The sequence below is a fragment of the Oncorhynchus masou genome, chromosome 20, assembly GCF_036934945.1.
Source record: "Oncorhynchus masou masou isolate Uvic2021 chromosome 20, UVic_Omas_1.1, whole genome shotgun sequence".
NCBI classification, from domain to species: domain Eukaryota; kingdom Metazoa; phylum Chordata; class Actinopteri; order Salmoniformes; family Salmonidae; genus Oncorhynchus; species Oncorhynchus masou.
In genome coordinates, this window is record NC_088231.1 from 7,846,599 (window position 1) to 7,872,221 (window position 25,623).

A 25,623-nucleotide genomic window follows, 5' to 3' on the forward strand; every position below is an offset into this window, starting at 1 on the left:
ACTCAACATGCTCCTCAGCTCTCTCTCTACTCAACATGCTCCTCAGCTCTCTCTCTCTCTCTACTCAGCATGCTCCTCAGCTCTCTCTCTACTCAGCATGCTCCTCAGCTCTCTCTCTACTCAACATGCTCCTCAGCTCTCTCTCTACTCAACATGCTCCTCAGCTCTCTCTCTCTCTACTCAACATGCTCCTCAGCTCTCTCTCTCTACTCAGCATGCTCCTCAGCTCTCTCTACTCAACATGCTCCTCAGCTCTCTACTCAACATGCTCCTCATGCTCTCTCTCTCTCTCTACTCAACATGCTCCTCAGCTCTCTCTCTCTACTCAACATGCTCCTCCTCTCTACTCAACATGCTCCTCAGCTCTCTCTCTACTCAACATGCTCCTCAGCTCTCTCTCTCTACTCAACATGCTCCTCAGCTCTCTCTCTCTACTCAACATGCTCCTCAGCTCTCTCTCTCTACTCAACATGCTCCTCAGCTCTCTCTCTCTACTCAACATGCTCCTCAGCTCTCTCTCTCTACTCAACATGCATGCTCCTCAGCTCTCTCTCTCTACTCAACATGCTCCTCAGCTCTCTCTCTCTACTCAACATGCTCCTCAGCTCTCGCTCTCTACTCAACATGCTCCTCAGCTCTCGCTCTCTACTCAACATGCTCCTCAGCTCTCGCTCTCTACTCAACATGCTCCTCAGCTCTCGCTCTCTACTCAACATGCTCCTCAACTTGCTCTCTCTCTCTCTCTACTCAACATGCTCCTCAGCTCTCTCTCTCTACTCAACATGCCCCTCAGCTCTCTCTCTCTACTCAACATGCTCCTCAGCTCTCTCTCTCTACTCAACATGCTCCTCAGCTCTCTCTCTCTACTCAACATGCTCCTACTCAACATGCTCCTCAGCTCTCTACTCAACATGCTCCTCAGCTACTCAACATGCTCCTCTCTACTCAACATGCTCCTCAACAGCTCCTCTCTCTCTACTCAACATGCTCCTCAGCTCTCTCTCTCTACTCAACATGCTCCTCAGCTCTCTCTCTACTCAACATGCTCCTCAGCTCTCTCTCTCTCTACTCAACATGCTCCTCAGCTCTCTCTCTCTACTCAACATGCTCCTCAGCTCTCTCTCTCTACTCAACATGCTCCTCAGCTCTCTCTCTCTACTCAACATGCTCCTCAGCTCTCTCTCTACTCAACATGCTCCTCAGCTCTCTCTCTCTACTCAACATGCTCTCCTCAGCTCCTCAGCTCTCTCTCTACTCAACATGCTCCTCAACATGCTCCTCAGCTCTCTCTACTCAACATGCTCCTCAGCTCTCTCTCTCTACTCAACATGCTCCTCAGCTCTCTCTCTCTCTACTCAACATGCTCCTCAGCTCTCTCTCTCTACTCAACATGCTCCTCAGCTCTCTCTCTCTACTCAACATGCTCCTCAGCTCTCTCTCTACTCAACATGCTCCTCAGCTCTCTCTCTCTACTCAACATGCTCCTCAGCTCTCTCTCTCTACTCAACATGCTCCTCAGCTCTCTCTCTCTACTCAACATGCTCCTCAACATGCTCCTCAGCTCTCTCTCTCTCTACTCAACATGCTCCTCAACAGCTCCTCAGCTCTCTCTCTCTACTCAACATGCTCCTCAGCTCTCGCTCTCTACTCAACATGCTCCTCAGCTCTCGCTCTCTACTCAACATGCTCCTCAGCTCTCGCTCTCTACTCAACATGCCCCTCAGCGCTCTCTCTACTCAACATGCCCCTCAGCGCTCTCTCTCTACTCAACATGCTCCTCAGCTCTCTCTCTCTACTCAACATGCTTCTCAGCTCTCTCTCTCTACTCAACATGCTCCTCAGCTCGCTCTCTACTCAACATGCTCCTCAACATGCTCCTCTGCTCTCTCTCTCTACTCAACATGCTCTTCTGCTCTCTCTCTCTCTCTCTCTCTCTCTACTCAACATGCCTCTCTCTCTCTCTTTACTCAACATGCTCCTCAGCTCTCTCTCTCTCTCTCTCTCTCTCTCTCTCTCTCTCTCTCTCTCTCAATACAATTCAATTTGCTTTATTGGCATGATGTAACAATGTACATATTGCCAAAGCTTATTTAGGATATTTACAATATAAAATAAAAATGAGAATCAAAATTGTCAACGGGACAACAGTAACAACAATAACTAAGTGTCAAAATAACCATACATTCAACAATAACAATAAGCATACAGTAGAATACATGTGCAGGTTGATTGGTCTGTCAGACACTGTGGCTCAACTTATGGCAGGCAGCGATGTAGTGTGCTGCCAACCCACAGCTCTCTGCCTCCTCCCCCAACAGGACGGGTAGCCTACTCTCATCAGAGAGGTCTTTGAAACCGCAAGTAAGGGTTTCAAATTTGGAAATGACACTCTCTAATTGTTTTATATATTTTTTTACATTTTGTCAGGAAATGCAGCTCCGTCTCAGGTTCTGCTGTTGTACAGTGGTTACACAGCCTTTCCTCTACAGGGAGCCAGGTTCTGCTGTGGTGCAGTGGTTACACAGCCTTTCCTCTACAGGGAGCCAGGTTCTCCTGTGTCTACCCTTCTCAATGGCAAGGCTGTGCTTACTGAGCCTGTACTTTGTCAAGGTTTTTCTAAGGTTTTGATCAGTAACCATGGTCAAATATTTAGCCACAGTGTACTGTCGATTTAGGGCCAGATAGCACTGCATTTTGCTTTGTGTTTGTGCTTGTGATTCCCAATAAGCAATATAGTTTTGTTTTGACTGTGTTGTAATTTGGTTTATCTTGATTGATTAGATGTTCTGGTCCTGAGACTTCAGTGTGTTAGTAGAACAGGTTTGTGAACTCAGCCCCAGGACCAGCTGGATGAGGGGACTCTTTGCTCAGCTCTTGGCATTGCAGGGCTTCGTAGTGATATGAGAGGGGGTTACTGTATTTTAGATGTTTCCAAAACTTAATTTCTCTGTTTTTAGTTTTTATTATTAGTGGATATTTGCCTAATTCTGCCCTGCATGCATTGTTTGTAGTTTTCCTCTGGACATATAGGAGAATCTTACAGAACTCTGCATGCTGGGTTTCAATGGAGTATTTGTCTGTCCCATTTGATGAAATCTTGTTTTGCAAGTGGACCCCACACCTCGCTGCCATAGAGTGCAATTGGTTCAATGACATATTCAATTAGTTTTAGCCAAATTTTAATAGGTATTTAAATTTGAATGCGCTTATTAATGGCGTAGATTGCCCTGCGTACTTTCTCTCTCAGTTCATTCACAGCCCGGAAGTTTCTTAGAGCTCCTGGTTAGTAATTGGGGAGTCCAATGGATTTTGATTGTCCTTTCATTCAACTTCTCATGAATTTGGCATTGTTCTGCATTTGTGTCAATTTGAACGGTGTTGTAGAGTGTTTGAATATGGGTTGTCCATATGTCACCATTTTGTATCGCTAATTCCTGACAGAAGTTGTTTGTGTTTATGGACTCCTCAATTAGTGTCAGCTGCTTGCTGTTGTACTGTGCTTTTTTTTGGTTCTGAGTGTACGTTTTATAGAGTTTTAAAGTCTCATAGTAATGAAGGTGTAATTCACCATTATTCGGGTCTCTGTGCTTTTGGTTGGATAGTGTTCTAAGTTTTTTTCCTTATAATTTTACAATCTGCATCAAACCAGTTGTCATCTGTGATCTTTTATGTTTTGTTTTTTTATCCGTTTCAATTGTGCTTCTGTTGCCGTTTGCCTGAATATATAGTTGATGTTTTGTACTGCCAGATTGATGCCTTCTTCACTGTGAGTGAATGTGGTATCCAGAAGGTTATCTAAGAGTGTTTGGATATTTTGGTTCCAGGTTGCTTTCTGGTATTATTCTGTGCTGTTTTGGGCCCATCTGTATGAATTTCTGATGTTGTACAGCGTACTGGGCTGTGAATGTCTGGTTGTTTCCATGTCTGTTCTTTTGAGGAACAATGTAATTTGGCTGTGATCAGACCAAGGTGTTAGCGGCTTGACAGTGAATGAGCTGAGAGAGAAAGGGTCAATGTCTGTGATCATATAGTCTACTGTACTGTGGCCAAGAGGTGAGCAGGAATCTCCCCAAAGATTCCCCCCGTAACCTACCATTGACAAAGTACAGACCCAGGCTTCTACAGAGCTGCAACAGATCCCTTCCGTTGTTGTTGACGGTGTTGTCACTGTTGTTTCTATGGAGGAGATGAAGACAGTTAGAGACACTATGGCCTGTGATAAAGCTGTCCCCTCGTGTGCTCGTTAGATCAGGTAGTGTTCCTGTGCGTGCATTTGTGTCCCCACAGATGAGCACATTTCTATCTCTGTCTACTCAACATGTTCCTCAGCGCTCTCTCTCTCTCTCTCTCTCACACTCTCACACTCTCACACTCTCACACTCACTCACTCACTCACTCACTCACACACACACACACACACACACACACACACACACACACACACACACACACACACACACACACACACACACACATATATATATATATATTGAGTGTGTGACAGTAGTAGTGCAGAGTAGGATAGACAGGACAGATCAACGTCAGGGTGTGTGTGTGTGGAGGTCGTCTCCTGTCAGTTCATAGCTCTACTCCAGACAACAACAACAACAACCACCACCACCACCACCATGCTGTAACAGAGGGAAATAGGCCAGCATCTGTCACCCTTAATAAAGAGCTGTCCCTCTCTCTCTCTCTCTCTCTCTGTCCCTGTCCTTCTATATCTATCTCATCCTCTCGCTCTTTTTTTCCCTATCCGTCTCCCTCTGAATTTGCTCAACTCGGTTTAATCCAAAAGTGCTTTATTCACTAGACAAATGCAGTCTTTGCTAAACCTAGCATGAACTCTCTCTCTCTCTCTTTCAGGGTGTTGTCCCGTTGTCCATGCGACATGTGGGTCACCCCATTCCCATGGCAATGAGACAAGCTGTCCTGTAGTGCCACTGCCCTCCCTGTCAAAAACACTGCTTTTAAGGGCCCACTCCTTCATTAAAACATTTCCAAAAGGGCAGCCCTGCCACTTGGCTACGACGCTGAAAGATGGGGCAGGACAAATGTAACCCCTCTGAAATTCATAGATGGGAGCTTACTGTCAACAATGCTACCGTGATATTCCTTCCTTTTTATTGAGGTGTTCAGAGGCAGCGGGGGCATTGCTGTGGTTCTTGTTATGAATAACGACAGTTGATCTTCTTTAAACCCTCTCCTCACTCCCTCTCTCTTTCAGGTGTCCATGGCTGTCGGAGCAGTTCTCGGTTGCCGTGCCGATCTACAACGGCGTCATCTTCCTGTTCGTCCTTGCCAACTTCTGCATGGCCACCTTCATGGACCCGGGCATCTTCCCCAGAGGTGTGTGTGTGTTGCACAGATGTATAACAACACCAGCCTCTTCCATCTCATGCTCTCTGCAAACTCTCTGTATGACTGTCTCCCGCCAATGCAGTGTAGTATAGTATTGGGGGGTGTGTTCATGCTGGTCTAGTAAGGGTGTGTGTGTTTTATGCTGGTCTAGTAAGGGGATGTGTGTGTGTGTTGCACAGATGTATAACAACACCAGCCTCTTCCATCTCATGCTCTCTGCAAACTCTCTGTATGACTGTCTCCTGCCAATGCAGTGTAGTATAGTATTGGGGGGTGTGTTCATGCTGATCTAGTAAGGGTGTGTGTTCATGCTGATCTAGTAAGGGTGTGTGTGTTCATGCTGGTCTAGTAAGGGTGTGTGTGTTTATGCTGATCTAGTAATGGTGTGTGTGTGTTCATGCTGGTCTAGTAAGGGTGTGTGTGTTTATGCTGATCTAGTAATGGTGTGTGTGTGTTCATGCTGGTCTAGTAAGGGTGTGTGTGTTTATGCTGATCTAGTAATGGTGTGTGGGTGTTCATGCTGGTCTAGTAAGGGGATGTGTGGGTGTTCATGCTGGTCTAGTAAGGGGATGTGTGGGTATTCATGCTGGTCTAGTAAGGGTGTGTGTTCATGCTGGTCTAGTAAGGGTGTGTGTGTTTATGCTGATCTAGTAATGGTGTGTGTGTGTTCATGCTGGTCTAGTAAGGGTGTGTGTGTTTATGCTGATCTAGTAATGGTGTGGGTGTTCATGCTGATCTAGTAATGGTGTGGGTGTTCATGCTGGTCTAGTAAGGGGATGTGTGGGTGTTCATGCTGGTCTAATAAGGGGATGTGTGGGTGTTCATGCTGGTCTAGTAAGGGGATGTGTGGGTGTTCATGCTGGTCTAGTAAGGGGATGTGTGGGTGTTCATGCTGGTCTAGTAAGGGGATGTGTGGGTGTTCATGCTGGTCTAGTAAGGGGATGTGTGGGTGTTCATGCTGGTCTAGTAATGGTGTGGGTGTTCATGCTGATCTAGTAAGGGTGTGGGTGTTCATGCTGGTCTAGTAAGGGGATGTGTGGGTGTTCATGCTGGTCTAGTAAGGGGATGTGTGGGTGTTCATGCTGGTCTAGTAAGGGGATGTGTGGGTGTTCATGCTGGTCTAGTAAGGGTGTGTGTGTGTGTTCATGCTGGTCTAGTAAGGGTGTGTGTGTGTTCATGCTGGTCTAGTAAGGGTGTGTGTGTTTATGCTGATCTAGTAAGGGCATGTGTGTGTTCATGCTGGTCTAGTAAGGTTGTGTGTGTGTTTATGCTGATCTAGTAAGGGCATGTGTGTGTGTGTTCATGCTGGTCTAGTAAGGTTGTGTGTGTGTTCATGCTGGTCTAGTAAGGGTGTGTGTGTTTATGCTGATCTAGTAAGGGGATGTGTGTGTTCATGCTGGTCTAGTAAGGTTGTGTGTGTGTTTATGCTGATCTAGTAAGGGCATGTGTGTGTGTGTTCATGCTGGTCTAGTAAGGTTGTGTGTGTGTTCATGCTGGTCTAGTAAGGGTGTGTGTGTTTATGCTGATCTAGTAAGGGGATGTGTGTGTTCATGCTGGTCTAGTAAGGTTGTGTGTGTGTTTATGCTAATCTAGTAAGGGCATGTGTGTGTGTGTTCATGCTGGTCTAGTAAGGTTGTGTGTGTGTTCATGCTGGTCTAGTAAGGTTGTGTGTGTGTTTATGCTGATCTAGTAAGGGGATGTGTGTGTTCATGCTGGTCTAGTAAGGTTGTGTGTGTGTTCATGCTGGTCTAGTAAGGGTGTGTGTGTTTATGCTGATCTAGTAAGGGGATGTGTGTGTTCATGCTGGTCTAGTAAGGGTGTGTGTGTGTTTATGCTGATCTAGTAAGGGGATGTGTGTGTGTGTGTTCATGCTGGTCTAGTAAGGTTGTGTGTGTGTGTGTTCATGCTGGTCTAGTAAGGTTGTGTGTGTGTTCATGCTGGTCTAGTAAGGTTGTGTGTGTGTGTTCATGCTGGTCTAGTAAGGTTGTGTGTGTGTGTTCATGCTGGTCTAGTAAGGGTGTGTGTGTGTTCATGCTGGTCTAGTAAGGTTGTGTGTGTGTGTTCATGCTGGTCTAGTAAGGTTGTGTGTGTGTGTTCATGCTGGTCTAGTAAGGTTGTGTGTGTGTGTTCATGCTGGTCTAGTAAGGGTGTGTGTGTGTGTGTTCATGCTGGTCTAGTAAGGGTGTGTGTGTGTGTGTTCATGCTGGTCTAGTAAGGGTGTGTGTGTGTGTTCATGCTGGTCTAGTAAGGTTGTGTGTGTGTGTTCATGCTGGTCTAGTAAGGGTGTGTGTGTGTGTTCATGCTGGTCTAGTAAGGGTGTGTGTGTGTGTTCATGCTGGTCTAGTAAGGTTGTGTGTGTGTGTTCATGCTGGTCTAGTAAGGGTGTGTGTGTGTTCATGCTGGTCTAGTAAGGGGATGTGTGTGTTCATGCTGGTCTAGTAAGGGTGTGTGTGTGTGTTCATGCTGGTCTAGTAAGGTTGTGTGTGTGTGTTCATGCTGGTCTAGTAAGGGGGTGTGTGTGTGTTCATGCTGGTCTAGTAAGGTTGTGTGTGTGTTCATGCTGGTCTAGTAAGGTTGTGTGTGTGTGTTCATGCTGGTCTAGTAAGGGTGTGTGTGTGTGTTCATGCTGGTCTAGTAAGGTTGTGTGTGTGTGTTCATGCTGGTCTAGTAAGGTTGTGTGTGTGTGTTCATGCTGGTCTAGTAAGGTTGTGTGTGTGTGTTCATGCTGGTCTAGTAAGGGTGTGTGTGTGTGTGTTCATGCTGGTCTAGTAAGGGTGTGTGTGTGTGTGTGTTCATGCTGGTCTAGTAAGGGTGTGTGTGTGTGTGTTCATGCTGGTCTAGTAAGGGTGTGTGTGTGTGTGTTCATGCTGGTCTAGTAAGGTTGTGTGTGTGTGTTCATGCTGGTCTAGTAAGGGTGTGTGTGTGTTCATGCTGGTCTAGTAAGGGTGTGTGTGTGTGTGTTCATGCTGGTCTAGTAAGGGTGTGTGTGTGTGTGTTCATGCTGGTCTAGTAAGGGTGTGTGTGTGTGTGTTCATGCTGGTCTAGTAAGGGTGTGTGTGTGTGTTCATTCTGGTCTAGTAAGGGTGTGTGTGTGTTTATGCTGATCTAGTAAGGGGGCGTGTGTGTGTGTGTGTGTGTGTGTGTTTATACTGGTCTAGTAAGGGGATATGTGTGTGTGTTTATGCTGGTCTAGTAAGGGGATGTGTGGGTGTGTGTGTTTATGCTGGTCTAGTAAGGGGATGTGTGGATGTTCATGCTGGTCTAGTAAGGGGATGTGTGTTTATGCTGGTCTAGTAAGGTATGTGTGTGTGTTCATGCTGATCTAGTAATTGGATGTGTGGGTGTTTATGCTGATCTAGTAAGGGGATGTGTGTGTGTTCATGCTGATCTAGTAAGGGGATGTGTGTGTGTTTATGCTGGTCTAGTAAGGGGATGTGTGTGTGTTCATGCTGATCTAGTAAGGGGATGTGTGTGTGTTTATGCTGATCTAGTAAGGGGATGTGTGGGTGTTTATGCTGGTCTAGTAAGGGGATGTGTGTGTGTTCATGCTGATCTAGTAAGGGGATGTGTGTGTGTTCATGCTGGTCTAGTAAGGGGATGTGTGTGTGTTCATGCTGATCTAGTAAGGGGATGTGTGGGTGTTTATGCTGGTCTAGTAAGGGGATGTGTGGGTGTTCATGCTGATCTAGTAAGTGGATGTGTGTGTGTTCATGCTGATCTAGTAAGGGGATGTGTGTGTGTTCATGCTGATCTAGTAAGGGGATGTGTGGGTGTTTATGCTGATCTAGTAAGGGGATGTGTGTGTGTTCATGCTGATCTAGTAAGGGGATATGTGGGTGTTTATGCTGGTCTAGTAAGGGGATGTGTGTGTGTCCATGCTGGTCTAGTAAGGGGATGTGTGCGTGTTTATGCTGGTCTAGTAAGGGGATGTGTGTGTTCATGCTGGTCTAGTAATGGAGTGTGTGTTCATGCTGGTCTAGTAAGGTTGTGTGTGGGTGTTCATGCTGGTCTAGTAAGGGTGTGTGTGTGTGTTCATGCTGGTCTAGTAAGGTTGTGTGTGAGTGTTCATGCTGGTCTAGTAAGGGTGTGTGTGTGTGTTCATGCTGGTCTAGTAAGGTTGTGTGTGGGTGTTCATGCTGGTCTAGTAAGGGTGTGTGTGTGTTTATGCTGATCTAGTAAGGGGGCGTGTGGGTGTTTATGCTGATCTAGTAAGGGGATGTGTGTTCATGCTGGTCTAGTAAGGGGATGTGTGTGTGTTCATGCTGGTCTAGTAAGGGGATGTGTGTGTGTGTTCATGCTGGTCTAGTCTGGGGATGTGTGTGTGTGTGTTCATGCTGGTCTAGTAAGGGGATGTGTGTGTGTTCATGCTGGTCTAGTAAGGGGATGTGTGTGTGTTCATGCTGATCTAGTAAGGGGATGTGTGTGTGTTCATGCTGGTCTAGTAAGGGGATGTGTGTGTGTGTGTGTGTTTATGCTGGTCTAGTAAGGGGATGTGTGTGTGTTCATGCTGGTCTAGTAAGGGGATGTGTGTGTGTGTGTTCATGCTGGTCTAGTAAGGGTGTGTGTGTGTGTTCATGCTGGTCTAGGAAGGGGATGTGTGTGTGTTCATGCTGGTCTAGTAAGGGGATGTGTGGGTGTTCATGCTGGTCTAGTAAGGGTGTGGGTGTTCATGCTGGTCTAGTAAGGGTGTGGGTGTTCATGCTGGTCTAGTAAGGGTGTGGGTGTTCATGCTGGTCTAGTAAGGGTGTGGGTGTTCATGCTGGTCTAGTAAGGGTGTGGGTGTTCATGCTGGTCTAGTAAGGGTGTGGGTGTTCATGCTGGTCTAGTAAGGGGATGTGTGGGTGTTCATGCTGGTCTAGTAAGGGGATGTGTGGGTGTTCATGCTGGTCTAGTAAGGGGATGTGTGGGTGTTCATGCTGGTCTAGTAAGGGTGTGTGTGTGTGTTCATGCTGGTCTAGTAAGGGTGTGTGTGTGTTCATGCTGGTCTAGTAAGGGTGTGTGTGTTTATGCTGATCTAGTAAGGGCATGTGTGTGTGTGTTCATGCTGGTCTAGTAAGGGTGTGTGTGTTTATGCTGATCTAGTAAGGGCATGTGTGTGTTCATGCTGGTCTAGTAAGGTTGTGTGTGTGTTTATGCTGATCTAGTAAGGGCATGTGTGTGTGTGTTCATGCTGGTCTAGTAAGGTTGTGTGTGTGTTCATGCTGGTCTAGTAAGGGTGTGTGTGTTTATGCTGATCTAGTAAGGGGATGTGTGTGTTCATGCTGGTCTAGTAAGGGTGTGTGTGTGTTTATGCTGATCTAGTAAGGGCATGTGTGTGTGTGTTCATGCTGGTCTAGTAAGGTTGTGTGTGTGTTCATGCTGTTCTAGTAAGGGTGTGTGTGTTTATGCTGATCTAGTAAGGGGATGTGTGTGTTCATGCTGGTCTAGTAAGGTTGTGTGTGTGTGTGTTCATGCTGGTCTAGTAAGGTTGTGTGTGTGTGTCTTCATGCTGGTCTAGTAAGGTTGTGTGTGTGTGTCTTCATGCTGGTCTAGTAAGGTTGTGTGTGTGTGTTCATGCTGGTCTAGTAAGGTTGTGTGTGTGTGTTCATGCTGGTCTAGTAAGGTTGTGTGTGTGTGTTCATGCTGGTCTAGTAAGGTTGTGTGTGTGTGTTCATGCTGGTCTAGTAAGGTTGTGTGTGTGTGTTCATGCTGGTCTAGTAAGGTTGTGTGTGTGTGTTCATGCTGGTCTAGTAAGGTTGTGTGTGTGTGTTCATGCTGGTCTAGTAAGGGTGTGTGTGTGTGTGTTCATGCTGGTCTAGTAAGGGTGTGTGTGTGTGTGTGTTCATGCTGGTCTAGTAAGGGTGTGTGTGTGTGTTCATGCTGGTCTAGTAAGGTTGTGTGTGTGTGTTCATGCTGGTCTAGTAAGGGTGTGTGTGTGTGTTCATGCTGGTCTAGTAAGGGTGTGTGTGTGTGTTCATGCTGGTCTAGTAAGGTTGTGTGTGTGTGTTCATGCTTGTCTAGTAAGGGTGTGTGTGTGTTCATGCTGGTCTAGTAAGGGGATGTGTGTGTTCATGCTGGTCTAGTAAGGGTGTGTGTGTGTGTTCATGCTGGTCTAGTAAGGTTGTGTGTGTGTGTTCATGCTGGTCTAGTAAGGGGTGTGTGTGTGTTCATGCTGGTCTAGTAAGGTTGTGTGTGTGTTCATGCTGGTCTAGTAAGGTTGTGTGTGTGTGTTCATGCTGGTCTAGTAAGGGTGTGTGTGTGTGTTCATGCTGGTCTAGTAGGGTTGTGTGTGTGTGTTCATGCTGGTCTAGTAAGGTTGTGTGTGTGTGTTCATGCTGGTCTAGTAAGGGTGTGTGTGTGTGTGTTCATGCTGGTCTAGTAAGGGTGTGTGTGTGTGTGTTCATGCTGGTCTAGTAAGGGTGTGTGTGTGTGTGTTCATGCTGGTCTAGTAAGGTTGTGTGTGTGTGTTCATGCTGGTCTAGTAAGGTTGTGTGTGGGTGTTCATGCTGGTCTAGTAAGGGTGTGTGTGTGTGTGTTCATGCTGGTCTAGTAAGGGTGTGTGTGTGTGTGTTCATGCTGGTCTAGTAAGGGTGTGTGTGTGTGTGTTCATGCTGGTCTAGTAAGGTTGTGTGTGTGTGTTCATTCTGGTCTAGTAAGGGTGTGTGTGTGTTCATGCTGGTCTAGTAAGGGTGTGTGTGTGTTTATGCTGATCTAGTAAGGGGGCGTGTGTGTGTGTGTGTGTGTTTATACTGGTCTAGTAAGGGGATATGTGTGTGTGTTTATGCTGGTCTAGTAAGGGGATGTGTGGGTGTGTGTGTTTATGCTGGTCTAGTAAGGGGATGTGTGGATGTTCATGCTGGTCTAGTAAGGGGATGTGTGTTCATGCTGGTCTAGTTAGGTATGTGTGTGTGTTCATGCTGATCTAGTAATTGGATGTGTGGGTGTTTATGCTGATCTAGTAAGGGGATGTGTGGGTGTTTATGCTGGTCTAGTAAGGGGATGTGTGTGTGTTCATGCTGATCTAGTAAGGGGATGTGTGAGTGTTTATGCTGATCTAGTAAGGGGATGTGTGGGTGTTTATGCTGGTCTAGTAAGGGGATGTGTGTGTGTTCATGCTGGTCTAGTAAGGGGATGTGTGGGTGTTTATGCTGGTCTAGTAAGGGGATGTGTGGGTGTTCATGCTGGTCTAGTAAGGGGATGTGTGGGTGTTCATGCTGATCTAGTAAGGGGATGTGTGTGTGTTCATGCTGGTCTAGTAAGGGGATGTGTGGGTGTTCATGCTGGTCTAGTAAGGGGATGTGTGGGTGTTTATGCTGGTCTAGTAAGGGGATGTGTGTGTGTTCATGCTGATCTAGTAAGGGGATGTGTGGGTGTTCATGCTGGTCTAGTAAGGGGATGTGTGTGTGTTCATGCTGATCTAGTAAGGGGATGTGTGGGTGTTCATGCTGGTCTAGTAAGGGGATGTGTGTGTGTTCATGCTGGTCTAGTAAGGGGATGTGTGTGTGTTCATGCTGATCTAGTAAGGGGATGTGTGTGTGTTCATGCTGATCTAGTAAGGGGATGTGTGTGTGTCCATGCTGGTCTAGTAAGGGGATGTGTGTGTGTTCATGCTGATCTAGTAAGGGGATGTGTGGGTGTTCATGCTGGTCTAGTAATGGTGTGTGTGTGTTCATGCTGGTCTAGTAAGGTTGTGTGTGGGTGTTCATGCTGGTCTAGTAAGGGTGTGTGTGTGTGTTCATGCTGGTCTAGTAAGGTTGTGTGTGAGTGTTCATGCTGGTCTAGTAAGGGTGTGTGTGTGTGTTCATGCTGGTCTAGTAAGGTTGTGTGTGGGTGTTCATGCTGGTCTAGTAAGGGTGTGTGTGTGTTTATGCTGATCTAGTAAGGGGGCGTGTGGGTGTTTATGCTGATCTAGTACGGGGATGTGTGTTCATGCTGGTCTAGTAAGGGGATGTGTGTGTGTTCATGCTGGTCTAGTAAGGGGATGTGTGTGTGTGTTCATGCTGGTCTAGTCTGGGGATGTGTGTGTGTGTGTTCATGCTGGTCTAGTAAGGGGATGTGTGTGTGTTCATGCTGGTCTAGTAAGGGGATGTGTGTGTGTTCATGCTGATCTAGTAAGGGGATGTGTGTGTGTTCATGCTGGTCTAGTAAGGGGATGTGTGTGTGTGTGTTTATGCTGGTCTAGTAAGGGGATGTGTGTGTGTTCATGCTGGTCTAGTAAGGGGATGTGTGTGTGTGTGTTCATGCTGGTCTAGGAAGGGGATGTGTGGGTGTTCATGCTGGTCTAGTAAGGGTGTGGGTGTTCATGCTGGTCTAGTAAGGGTGTGTGTGTGTGTGTGTTCATGCTGGTCTAGGAAGGGTGTGTGTGTGTGTTCATGCTGGTCTAGGAAGGGGATGTGTGGGTGTTCATGCTGGTCTAGTAAGGGGATGTGTGGGTGTTCATGCAGGTCTAGTAATTGGATGTGTGGGTGTTCATGCTGGTCTAGTAAGGGGATGTGTGGGTGTTCATGCTGGTCTAGTAAGGGGATGTGTGGGTGTTCATGCAGGTCTAGTAATTGGATGTGTGGGTGTTCATGCTGGTCTAGTAAGGGGATGTGTGGGTGTTCATGCTGGTCTAGTAAGGGGATGTGTGGGTGTTCATGCTGGTCTAGTAAGGGGATGTGTGGGTGTTCATGCTGGTCTAGTAAGGGGATGTGTGGGTGTTCATGCTGGTCTAGTAAGGGGATGTGTGGGTGTTCATGCAGGTCTAGTAATTGGATGTGTGGGTGTTCATGCTGGTCTAGTAAGGGGATGTGTGGGTGTTCATGCTGGTCTAGTAAGGGGATGTGTGGGTGTTCATGCTGGTCTAGTAAGGGGATGTGTGGGTGTTCATGCTGGTCTAGTAAGGGGATGTGTGGGTGTTCATGCAGGTCTAGTAATTGGATGTGTGGGTGTTCATGCTGGTCTAGTAAGGGGATGTGTGGGTGTTCATGCTGGTCTAGTAAGGGGATGTGTGGGTGTTTATGCTGATCTAGTAAGGGGATGTGTGTGTGTTCATGCTGATCTAGTAAGGGGATGTGTGTGTGTTCATGCTGATCTAGTAATTGGATGTGTGGGTGTTCATGCTGGTCTAGTAAGGGGATGTGTGGGTGTTCATGCTGGTCTAGTAAGGGGATGTGTGGGTGTTCATGCTGGTCTAGTAAGGGGATGTGTGGGTGTTCATGCTGGTCTAGTAAGGGTGTGGGTGTTCATGCTGGTCTAGTAAGGGGATGTGTGTGTGTTCATGCTGGTCTAGTAAGGGTGTGGGTGTTCATGCTGGTCTAGTAATTGGATGTGTGGGTGTTCATGCTGGTCTAGTAAGGGGATGTGTGGGTGTTCATGCTGGTCTAGTAAGGGTGTGGGTGTTCATGCAGGTCTAGTAATTGGATGTGTGGGTGTTCATGCTGGTCTAGTAAGGGTGTGGGTGTTCATGCAGGTCTAGTAATTGGATGTGTGGGTGTTCATGCTGGTCTAGTAAGGGGATGTGTGGGTGTTCATGCTGGTCTAGTAAGGGTGTGGGTGTTCATGCTGGTCTAGTAAGGGGATGTGTGTGTGTTCATGCTGGTCTAGTAAGGGGATGTGTGGGTGTTCATGCTGGTCTAGTAAGGGTGTGGGTGTTCATGCTGGTCTAGTAAGGGGATGTGTGTGTGTTCATGCTGGTCTAGTAAGGGGATGTGTGGGTGTTCATGCTGGTCTAGTAAGGGTGTGGGTGTTCATGCTGGTCTAGTAAGGGGATGTGTGGGTGTTCATGCTGGTCTGGTAAGGGGGGGATGTTTATGCTGATCTGGGAAGGGGGGGATGTTTATGCTGTTCTGGTAAGGGGGGATGTTTATGCTGATCTGGTAAGGGGGGGGATGTTTATGCTGATCTAGTAAGGGGGGATGTTTATGCTGATCTGGTAAAGGGGGGATGTTTATGCTGATCTGGTAAGGGGGGGATGTTTATGCTGATCTGGTAAGGGGGGATGTTTATGCTGATCTAGTAAGGGGGGGGATGTTTATGCTGATCTGGTAAGGGGGGATGTTTATGCTGATCTGGTAAGGGGGGATGTTTATGCTGATCTGGTAAGGGGGGATGTTTATGCTGATCTGGTAAGGGGGGATGTTTATGCTGATCTGGTAAGGGGGGATGTTTATGCTGTTCTGGTAAGGGGGGATGTTTATGCTGATCTGGTAAGGGGGGATGTTTATGCTGATCTAGTAAGGGGGGATGTTTATGCTGATCTGGTAAGGGGGGATGTTTATGCTGATCTGGTAAGGGGGGATGTTTATGCTGATCTGGTAAGGGGGGATGTTTATGCTGATCTGGTAAGGGGGGATGTTTATGCTGTTCTGGTAAGGGGGGATGTTTATGCTGTTCTGGTAAGGGGGGATGTTTATGCTGATCTAGTAAGGGGGGATGTTTATGCTGATCTAGTAAGGGGGGATGTTTATGCTGATCTGGTAAGGGGGGATGTTTATGCTGATCTAGTAAGGGGGGATGTTTATGCTGATCTAGTAAGGGGGGGATGTTTATGCTGATCTAGTAAGGGGGGATGTTTATGCCGATCTAGTAAGGGGGGATGTTTATGCCGATCTAGTAAGGGGGGATGTTTATGCCGATCTAGTAAGGGGGGTTGTTTATGCCGATCTAGTAAGGGGGGATGTTCTTGCCGATCTAGTAAGGGGGGTCGATGTTTATGCCGATCTAGTAAGGGGGGGATGTTTATGCCGATCTAGTAAGGGGGGATGTTTATGCCGATCTAGTAGGGGGGTGTTCGTGCCGATCTAGTAGGGGGGTGTCCGTGCCGATTTAGTAAGGGGGATGTTCATGCCGATCTAGTAGGGGGGTGTTCATGCCGATCTAGTAGGGGGGGTGTCCATGCCGATCTAGTAGGGGGGGTGTCCATGCCGATTTAGTAGGGGGAATGTTCATGCTAGTGTACTAACCGTGTGTGTGTGTGGGTTGCTCCAGCGGATGAGGATGAGGACAAGGAGGATGATTTCCGCGCTCCGCTCTATAAGACAGTGGAGATCCGAGGCATCCAGGTCAGGATGAAATGGTGTTCCACCTGCCGCTTCTACAGACCGCCCCGCTGCTCACACTGCTCTGTGTGTGACAACTGTGTGGAGGTACGCACACACACATTAACCTACAGGGTAGTTCTCCAGGAACAGGTTTGGAGTTAAACCTACAGGAGGGTAGTTCTCCAGGAACAGGGTTGGAGTTAAACCTACAGGAGGGTAGTTCTTCAGGAGCAGGGTTGGAGTTAAACCTACAGGAAGGTAGTTCTCCAGGAACAGGGTTGGAGTAAACCTACAGAAGGGTAGTTCTCCAGGGACAGGGTTGGAGTTAAACCTACAGGAAGGCAGTTCTCCAGGAACAGGGTTGGAGTTAAACCTACAGGAGGGTAGTTCTCCAGGAACAGGGTTGGAGTAAACCTACAGGAGGGTAGTTAACCTACAGGAGGGTAGTTCTCCAGGGACAGGGTTGGAGTTAAACCTACAGGAAGGCAGTTCTCCAGGGACAGGGTTGGAGTTAAACCTACAGGAGGGTAGTTCTCCAGGAACAGGGTTGGAGTTAACCTACAGGAGGGTAGTTCTCCAGGAACAGGGTTGGAGTTAAACCTACAGGAAGGTAGTTCTCCAGGAACAGGGTTGGAGTTAAACCTACAGGAGGGTAGTTAACCTACAGGTAGGCAGTTCTCTAGGGACAGGGTTGGAGTAAACCTACAGGAAGGTAGTTAACCTACAGGAGGGCAGTTCTCTAGGAACAGGGTTGGAGTAAACCTACAGGAGGGTAGTTAACCTACAGGAGGGTAGTTCTCCAGGAACAGGGTTGGAGTAAACCTACAGGAGGGTAGTTCTCCAGGAACAGGGTTGGAGTAAACCTACAGGAAGGTAGTTCTCCAGGAACAGGGTTGGAGAGATGCCTTTGAACAAACCTCTGTTGGAATGAGCCCTCAGCTCAATTCTCCTGTCAGTGTCACACACAAACATACACCAGCACCAAATCTCCCACTGTCCCTTTAACTTTGTACAAACGGCTCAAACTCGCCCTTTACTCCCCCCCCCAGGACTTTGACCACCACTGCCCGTGGGTGAACAACTGTATCGGCCGGAGGAACTACCGCTACTTCTTCCTGTTCCTGCTGTCCCTGACGGTCCACATCATGGGAGTGTTTGGCTTCGGCCTGCTCTACGTCCTCTACCACACACAGCAGCTGGACAGGGTCCACTCTGCCGTCACGTATCCTCTACTTAGGTGTTGGAATGTCCTGAAAGCCAGGAGTCTGGGTTCTTGGGGGGTTTAGTGAGTGTGTGTGTTTTGGGAGGGGGTAGGGTGTGTGTGTGTGTGTTTTGGGGCAGTAGATGACTGTGTTTCCATCTGTCGGGCGGCGTGCTTCTATAGGTGTTTAATTTTCAACACATTTGGGAAGTGTTAGCCTGGTGCACTATGTAAGGAATAGGGTGCCATTTGGCACGCAGCCCCTAAGTGTTAGTTGGTGTCTCTGTTCTCTCCTCAACCGCTGGTCTCTCAGTATGGCAGTGATGTGTGTGGCTGGTCTCTTCTTCATCCCGGTAGCTGGTCTCACTGGCTTCCACATGGTACTGGTGGCCCGGGGACGGACCACCAACGAACAGGTAACATACACACACACACACTAGGAATGAACCACCAACTAACAGGTTCAACACACACACACACCAGGAATGAACCACCAGCTAACAGGTACAAACACACACACACACACACACACACACACACTAGGAATGAACCACCAACTAATAGGTACAACTGTAGTTTTCAAAGTGCTTTTACCTCTGTCAGAAATGTCCTAATGGCCAAGATGCTGGAACAAAAGCTGGCAGAAATTGCTTAATTTGAGCCGGGTTCCTGCCGGGAAACGGGATCCAACACCTCTCTGTTTTGGACTGTTTCGTTCCAGGAACCTATTTGGCCGGATCCGGTATCTCTTTGTGGCTCAAAAAAACAAGTAACTTTTTTTTCAATCTAAAAATGTGAATACAAGCAGCCAAAGTGTAATTTCGAGTTGCCTCTTGGTGAATTGTCCTCCTGTAACCCGCGTTTAAGACCCAACGCTTGGCCGTGGCTGTATGAGTAGCACGCTTGTAACTCTCACAGAACTAGAATGACATTCCCCTTTCCAAGATCTCTCTCTGCTCTGCTAGAGGTGAGCCTGCAACTCTCGTCCCTCCAGAGTTGCACTTCATCATTTATTTATAGAACCATAGCAAAGGGTCCTGGAGGAGCTGCGACACCCTTCATAGATTGAAATACATTAGCCAAAGTTATAGTGTTACTGCTGTCTGTCCGAAATCAATGAAATCATTCAGTATAGCCTACCTACTACATCATGATTAGGCCTAGAAATTAGCCACTGAGGGTCAGTAGCTTCTTTGAAACAATTACCTAGCTGTTGATTGTGTGTATCCCAATAACAAGACGCAGCCTACAGTCGGGAACGCGCGGCAAAACGGTCGGTGAGCAGCATGCCAGACAAATCGGTCGGTGAGCAGCATGCCAGACAAATCGGTCGGTGAGCAGCATGCCAGACAAAACGGTCAGTGAGCAGCATGCCAGACAAAACGGTCGGTGAGCAGCATGCCAGACAAAACGGTCGGTGAGCAGCATGCCAGACAAAACGGTCGGTGAGCAGCATGCCAGACAAAACGGTCGGTGAGCAGCATGCCAGACAAATCGGTCGGTGAGCAGCATGCCAGACAAATCGGTCGGTGAGCAGCATGCCAGACAAATCGGTCGGTGAGCAGCATGCCAGACAAACGGTCGGTGAGCAGCATGCCAGACAAAACGGTCGGTGAGCAGCATGCCAGACAAAACGGTCGGTGAGCAGCATGCCAGACAAACGGTCGGTGAGCAGCATGCCAGACAAAACGGTCGGTGAGCAGCATGCCAGACAAAACGGTCGGTGAGCAGCATGCCAGACAAAACGGTCGGTGAGCAGCATGCCAGACAAAACGGTCGGTGAGCAGCATGCCAGACAAAACGGGTTGGAAAGCAAATGGTTCCTGCTGAAAAGACAATACTCTTGATCTGTCTGTTCTAGGCGAACAAAAATGTTTGATCGGCTTCCAAATATTGTTTTACAAAGCAAAACGAGTGAGATATAGGCTTTTGGCACCAACGCATCGGCCGTCGCTGGCGAGCGAGCTGCTCGTCATCGGGTGACACTGGAAAGCATTTTTAGGAAGGTAATTTCCTCCTACAATATGCGTCTCCACACACCTAGACCTCTAGGCTATTGATGGATTCAAGACCAGGTGGTTTTTTATTGATCTATAAGAGTGTCAGTTTGTGAGTGTCAAAGTAAGCCTGACGTTTCATTTGAGCGGAGTTAAAACAAATTCTGCCGGTCTCCAGTCATGTCGTTTTTACAAAAGGCCATATTTTCCCCCGGACCCTAGGCTACTAAATAAATGTACCCCAATGTGGTGCACCTTCTGTAAGTGCCTCTACTCTACTGCTCTGTGCCACTGCGCAAATCAAATCACATTTTATTGGTCACATACACGTGTCTAGCAGATGTTATCGCGAGTTTAGCGAAATGCTTCTGTTTCAAGCTCCAACGGCGCAGTAATATCTAACGAGTAATGTCGTAACAATTTCGCAACAATGCGACGATATGTAGATTCATTTTGCTGTCATGCAATCCTGTAGCTGAGCTCCCCAGGTCGTCACCCCCCCCCCCCCCCCTCTCTCTCTCGCTCGCTTTTTGTTTTGGCACCTCTCGATTTACAAATTGAAGCACGGCTGGCAGCCTCCTGGACTAGAATTTGCCCTGCAATTGCAAAGATCAGCTGTCATCACGTAAATAATGAGAGAGATGCTTACCACAAAAAAAATACTGCACACCCCTTGAGAACAGAGACGGAGCTCAACGTTAAATCAAATCAAAGTCTATTTGTGAAGTACGCAGGATACAGCGGGCGTAAGCAGTGCAATGACATGCCTACAGAAAAGGAGTTGTCTCCTTATTCCTGTCCATTCTTCTCCCTGGAGAGCCATGTAGACCCCTTGCTAGCATCAGATCCAACACTCCTCCCAACCCATCCCAAACAATCACACCCTCTTATCTGAAGTTGTTGTTGTTGTTGTCAGATCTAAACTGTTGGCTTGTGTTGACGTCGTTCTTAAAGGCCCAAAACATTTTATCTCAACAACAGCCCCATGATAATCCTCGAAAATGTGACACCCCCCCCCAATCCCCCTTCGTCCCCGGTCTCCCTTCATCCCTCCCCGGAATGAAAACATACAGGTCATAATCTCATCACGGAGAGAGAATAATCCTCTGTCGTCCTCTCCCTCATCCCTCCCTCCATTTATCTCCCTCTTTTATATGACTCTCCATGTCTGATGTTTTCACTTTAAATCTGTTGTGTTGATGAATGGAGGATGTCTTGAGGGGAATGAATAACCTACTATTCTTTTTTTCTTTTATCTCCTCTATCGTTCTCTCTTGCTCTTTCTTTCTCCATTTGTGCTCTTTCTCTCTCCTGTCTCTCTCTCTCTCTCTCTCTCTCTCTCTCTCTCTCCCCCAGGTGACTGGGAAGTTTAGGGGAGGAGTGAACCCTTTCACTAATGGCTGTTGGAAGAACGTTTCTCACGTGCTCTGCAGCTCCCAAGCGCCCAGGTCTCTCTCTCTTTCTCTCTCTCTCTCTCTCTCTCATCATTGTCTATGGTTTTACAGTATGTAGTGTTGCATTACTATCAGTTCAAACAGTGTTTTGAGCTGCCTTCATCCCTACATGCTATTAGGGGTTTGATTGATGACCGAGACTAGGTCCTCTTAGAGCTGGATAGAGGACTCTAGATTGATACAACCCGTTTTTAGCCTGGACATTTCCATTGAGGGCTTCTGCCTTTTTTTAAAGTAGTCAACTGGGTGGGATTTGCTATGGGTTGGGAGCAATCAGCCAATGACCAGAGCGGTGTTTTCTTCATATTGGGTTGCCTTTGGTTGAAAATGGAGTTAAAGATAGAACACTGCCATCTAGTGGCCACAATAACTGATTTTCTTATTCAAATCACTAATTAAGAAAAGTGACTACTTTTAAATGGAGATGCTGTCACAGGTGCCATAATGGCACTGATCCAAAGATGAGTCCTCAAACTCAATGGGTCCTCTTCATCCTCCTCATCTTCTTCTTCTTGCTCTCCCTCATCCGTTCCTTTGCTTACTACTCTTTCTCCCTCCTGTCCCTCCCCCTCTCCATCAGCTACCCTCTTCTCACCCTCCTCCTCTTCCTCCTTGTGCTTTTAAATAACACGATTTGATTTGGTCTTCATCAGGTACCTGGGGAGGAAGAGGAAGCCTCACAGTGTGGTTGTCCAGCCTCCGTTCCTCCGGCCACAGCTCACTGACACCCAGCTGGCCGCCAAGGTCCTCGACAACGGTATCCACGGAGACCTCCACCGGGTATGACGCGACAAAAACCCATGTACATGCTCGTTTACGTGCATGACAGACACATTTACACATGCGCACACACACACACACACGATCTGTATGTTCATGGCTCCTTCTTGCTCTCAGCATTGTGTATAGTTAATACTCTCCAGTTTCCACTCTGCCACTACACTGGGTTGTATAGACTTTGACATTTATTCTATTTAATGTCATTAATTTTCTCTGTTTGCCTCTCAGTCTAAGAGTAGTCTGGAGATGATGGAGAGTCAGTCGTGCGATGCGGAGCCCCCTCCTCCTCCCAAACCGGAGCTCAGGTACCCCGCCCTGTCCAGAGGCCACCAGGGACAACACACAGAGGGTACGTTCACCAGAGTTGTACTCATTACTACACACTGTAGGAAAACGTTTTGCAATGGAAAAAGGTAAGCAAGCGGTTTGCTGTTGGACATGGTCATGTTGTCCCTCCCTGTTTGTTTCCTTCCGTTTGGTACCTAATGAACATGACCCAGGTTGTGGCTGTGAATAAGTGTGTTATCAGTCAACTTAGCTGATAAAAGAAAATAAAGTTTTACCTATGATAACAATTATGTACCTGAGTTAATTTATTTGTCCCTCTCCCTCTCTCCACACAGAGAGTAGTCTTCTGAACAAAGCCCCGCCCACACCCACCATGTATAAATACAGGCCGACCTATAGCAGTCCAGGAAAGAACCACACTGCCCTTACCCATGCCTACGCCAACCAGGTAACAAACACACACTGTCCTTGATGCCAACCAACCAGCTTGCGTAAAGTGACCGTGGAAGACTGTGTGTCTCTGTGTGAAAGACTGTGTAAATGCTCTGCGAGGTAGGATGCATATCAAACTACTTCGGTAGCACACACATTGTTCTCTCTGACTCAGATTTATATTTTACATCTCCGTTGGCTGCTTGCCTGTCTGTCCTTAATCGTTTGATTTGTTATGATTTGTTAATGCATCTCTGTTTTTACTTGTGGCTTCTTTTCCTACCATTTGATTGGTTATTCAGTGGCTTTCAGTTGAACAGTATCAGTAAGTGAATGTTGGACTATTTTTCTTTAATTTCTTTAGTTTGAGTGTCTGTGTTTTTTTTCTTGTTACCCAACCTGTGTCGTCTTTTAGCCGAACGCTTTCCCCACAGTGTTGTGTCAAAGATTCTCCCCTAGCAATTTCTTGTTGTAGAAAGGTTTTGTGGAAGTTAATTAACATATTATTATGTTTTTATTTGACCTATTTTACATGTACGGTATGCTTCCTATATGTCTCACAATCTGATCATAATTCACTTAAATCAATTCTGGAATCACACAGTGGACCGTCAATGGCCCAGCTGCTGTTTGATGTTTTCTCCACAAGAGGGCATCAAGGTGCACAGTGGAACAGGCAGGGTCGCACGAGCCTTCTTTGGGCTCAATACAACCAAAACTGTGCTTGTGTCAAGAAATGGCACCCTAACCCCTATAATGGGAAAGAGCAACTGGCAGCCGCAGGCCTTTTGAAGGGAACAATAAAATACATATTTGTATTTCTTGTTTTGGGGAACTCTGTCTGGGTCTCAACTTACTGTTGAGAGTTACAATAGTAAACTCAGCAAAAAAAGAAATGTCCTCTCACTGTAAACTGTGTTTATTTTCAGCAAACTTAATGTGTAAATATTTGTATGAACATAACAAGATTCAACACCTGAGACATAAACTGAACAAGTTCCACAGACGTGTGACTAACATAAATGGAATAATGTGTCCCTGAACAAAGGGGAGGTCAAAATCTAAAGTAACAGTCAGTATCTGGTGTGGCCACCAGCTGCATTAAGTACTAGAGTGTCTCTCCTCCTCCTCATGGACTGCACCAGATTTGCCAGTTCTTGCTGTGAGATGTTGCCCCACTCTTCCACCAAGGCACCTGCAAGTTCCCAGAATTTTCACCCTCTGATCCAACAGGTCCCAGACGTTCTCAATGGGATTGAGATCCGGGCTCTTCGCTGGCCATGGCAGAACACTGACATTCCTGTCTTGCAGGAAATCACGCACAAAACGAACAGTACTGCTGGTGGCATTGTCATGCTGGAGGGTCATGTCAGGATGAGCCTGCAGGAAGGGTACCACATGAGGGACAACAAGCTCAGTCCAATGATGCTGTTACACACCACCCCAGACCATGACGGACCCTCCACCTCCAAATCAATCCCGCTCCAGAGTACGGGCCTCGGTGTAAAGCTCATTCCTTCGTCAGTGAAGAGCACTTTTTGACAGTCCTGTCTGGTCCAGCGATGGTGGGTTTGTGCCCATAGGTGACAGTGTTACCGGGGATGTCTGGTGAGGACCTGCCTTACAACAGGCCTACAAGCCCTCTGTCCGCAATAGGCTGAGAGAGGCTGTACTGTCTGAGGGATTGTGTGTTCCTTGTGTAACTCGGGCAGTTGTTGTTGCCATCCTGTACAGGTGTTGTTACACGTGGTCTGCCACTGCGAGGACGATCAGCTGTCCATTCTGTCTCCCTGTAGCGCTGTCTTAGGTGTCTCACAGTACGGATATTGCAATTTATTGCCCTGGCCACATCTGCAGTCCTCATGCCTCCTTGCGGCATGCATAGGGCACGTTCACGCAGATGAGCAGGGACCATGGGCTTCTTTCTTTTGGTGTTTTTCAGAGTCAGTAGAAAGGCCTCTTTAGTGTCCTAAGTTTTTATAACTGTGACATTAATTGCCGTCTGTAAACTGTTGGTGTCTCAACGACTGTTCCACAGGTGCATGTTCATTATTTGTCTGTGGTTCATTGAACAAGCATGGGAAATGGTGTTTAAATCCTTTACCATGAAGATCTGTGAAGTTATTTTTTATTTTTATGATAGGGTCCTGAAAAAGGGACGTTTCTTTTTTTTTGTTGCTGAGTTTAGAATGCACAAGGTTTTTAAATGTGATTGTGCATCATCAGTTTCTCTTGTTAAAAGTCGGTCACAGAGTCAGTCAATTAGCCCAACAAAAATGTTTTAGATTGCTACGTTAGTCAAGCGGCCAGGTATCTAAACTTGTTATCATAGTTGAATTACCGACCGGGGGGCCCCATTGCTTTTTGTTACTCAGATATCATAATAATAATAAATATATCCCATTTAGCAGACGCTTTTGTCCAAAGCGACTTACAAGTCGGCTGGGGCCACTACTTTTGCATATGGGTGGCCCCAGTGGGAAATCATATTTTAAATTGCAAAAGCCTCTCTCTGCCCCATGGCAAAATAAGTAGAGTTCAGTGGAGGCTGCTGAGGGGAGGACGGGCTCATGATAATGACTGGAATGGAGCAAACGGGATGGCATCAACCACATGGAAACCATGTATACCGTTCCACTGATTCTGCACCAGTCATTACCAGGAGCCCGTCCTCCCCAATTAAGGTACCACCAGCCTCCTTTAAAACACGGGGGGGGGGGGTACTAAAATGTTTTGCTCGCAGTGTGGGGGGGATACGCAGACCCGCAAGCCCTTGTGATGAGTTCAGATTTTCTTGTGGCCCCCTCCCCCATCAAAGTTGCCCATCCCAGCCTTTTTATATAGTGCACTACTTTTGATCAGGTCCCAATATGGCTCTGGTCAAAAGCAGTGCACCATATAGGGAATAGGGTGCCATTTGGGACACGGCCCATGTGTTAGAAGAGCTCTGTCAGGAGCAGGGAGAGAAGATGGTTGTTTTGCTCTATAAACTTAACTGTGTTATCTGTTTGCCCAAACAACATCCATTTCATTAACTCTCATGCTGAGTCCCAAATGGCACTCTATTCCCTATATAGAGCCCTGTGGGTCCAAAAGTAGTGCACTAAATG

The 25,623-nt window shown here is 47.2% G+C and overlaps 1 protein-coding gene across 2 annotated transcripts in view; it reads left to right on the plus strand.

Annotated features, from left to right (window-relative positions):
• LOC135506806 (palmitoyltransferase ZDHHC5-A-like) overlaps nt 1-25,623 on the plus strand; it is a 48,684-nt gene that overhangs the window by 15,913 nt on the left and 7,148 nt on the right. For both annotated transcript variants that reach the window (XM_064926185.1, XM_064926186.1), the window contains 8 exons: nt 5,228-5,349; nt 16,309-16,466; nt 17,411-17,583; nt 17,876-17,978; nt 20,916-21,007; nt 21,667-21,793; nt 22,022-22,142; nt 22,417-22,529. In XM_064926185.1, the coding sequence (XP_064782257.1) occupies nt 5,228-5,349; nt 16,309-16,466; nt 17,411-17,583; nt 17,876-17,978; nt 20,916-21,007; nt 21,667-21,793; nt 22,022-22,142; nt 22,417-22,529 (1,009 nt within the window). The remainder of the gene's footprint in view (nt 1-5,227; nt 5,350-16,308; nt 16,467-17,410; nt 17,584-17,875; nt 17,979-20,915; nt 21,008-21,666; nt 21,794-22,021; nt 22,143-22,416; nt 22,530-25,623) is intronic.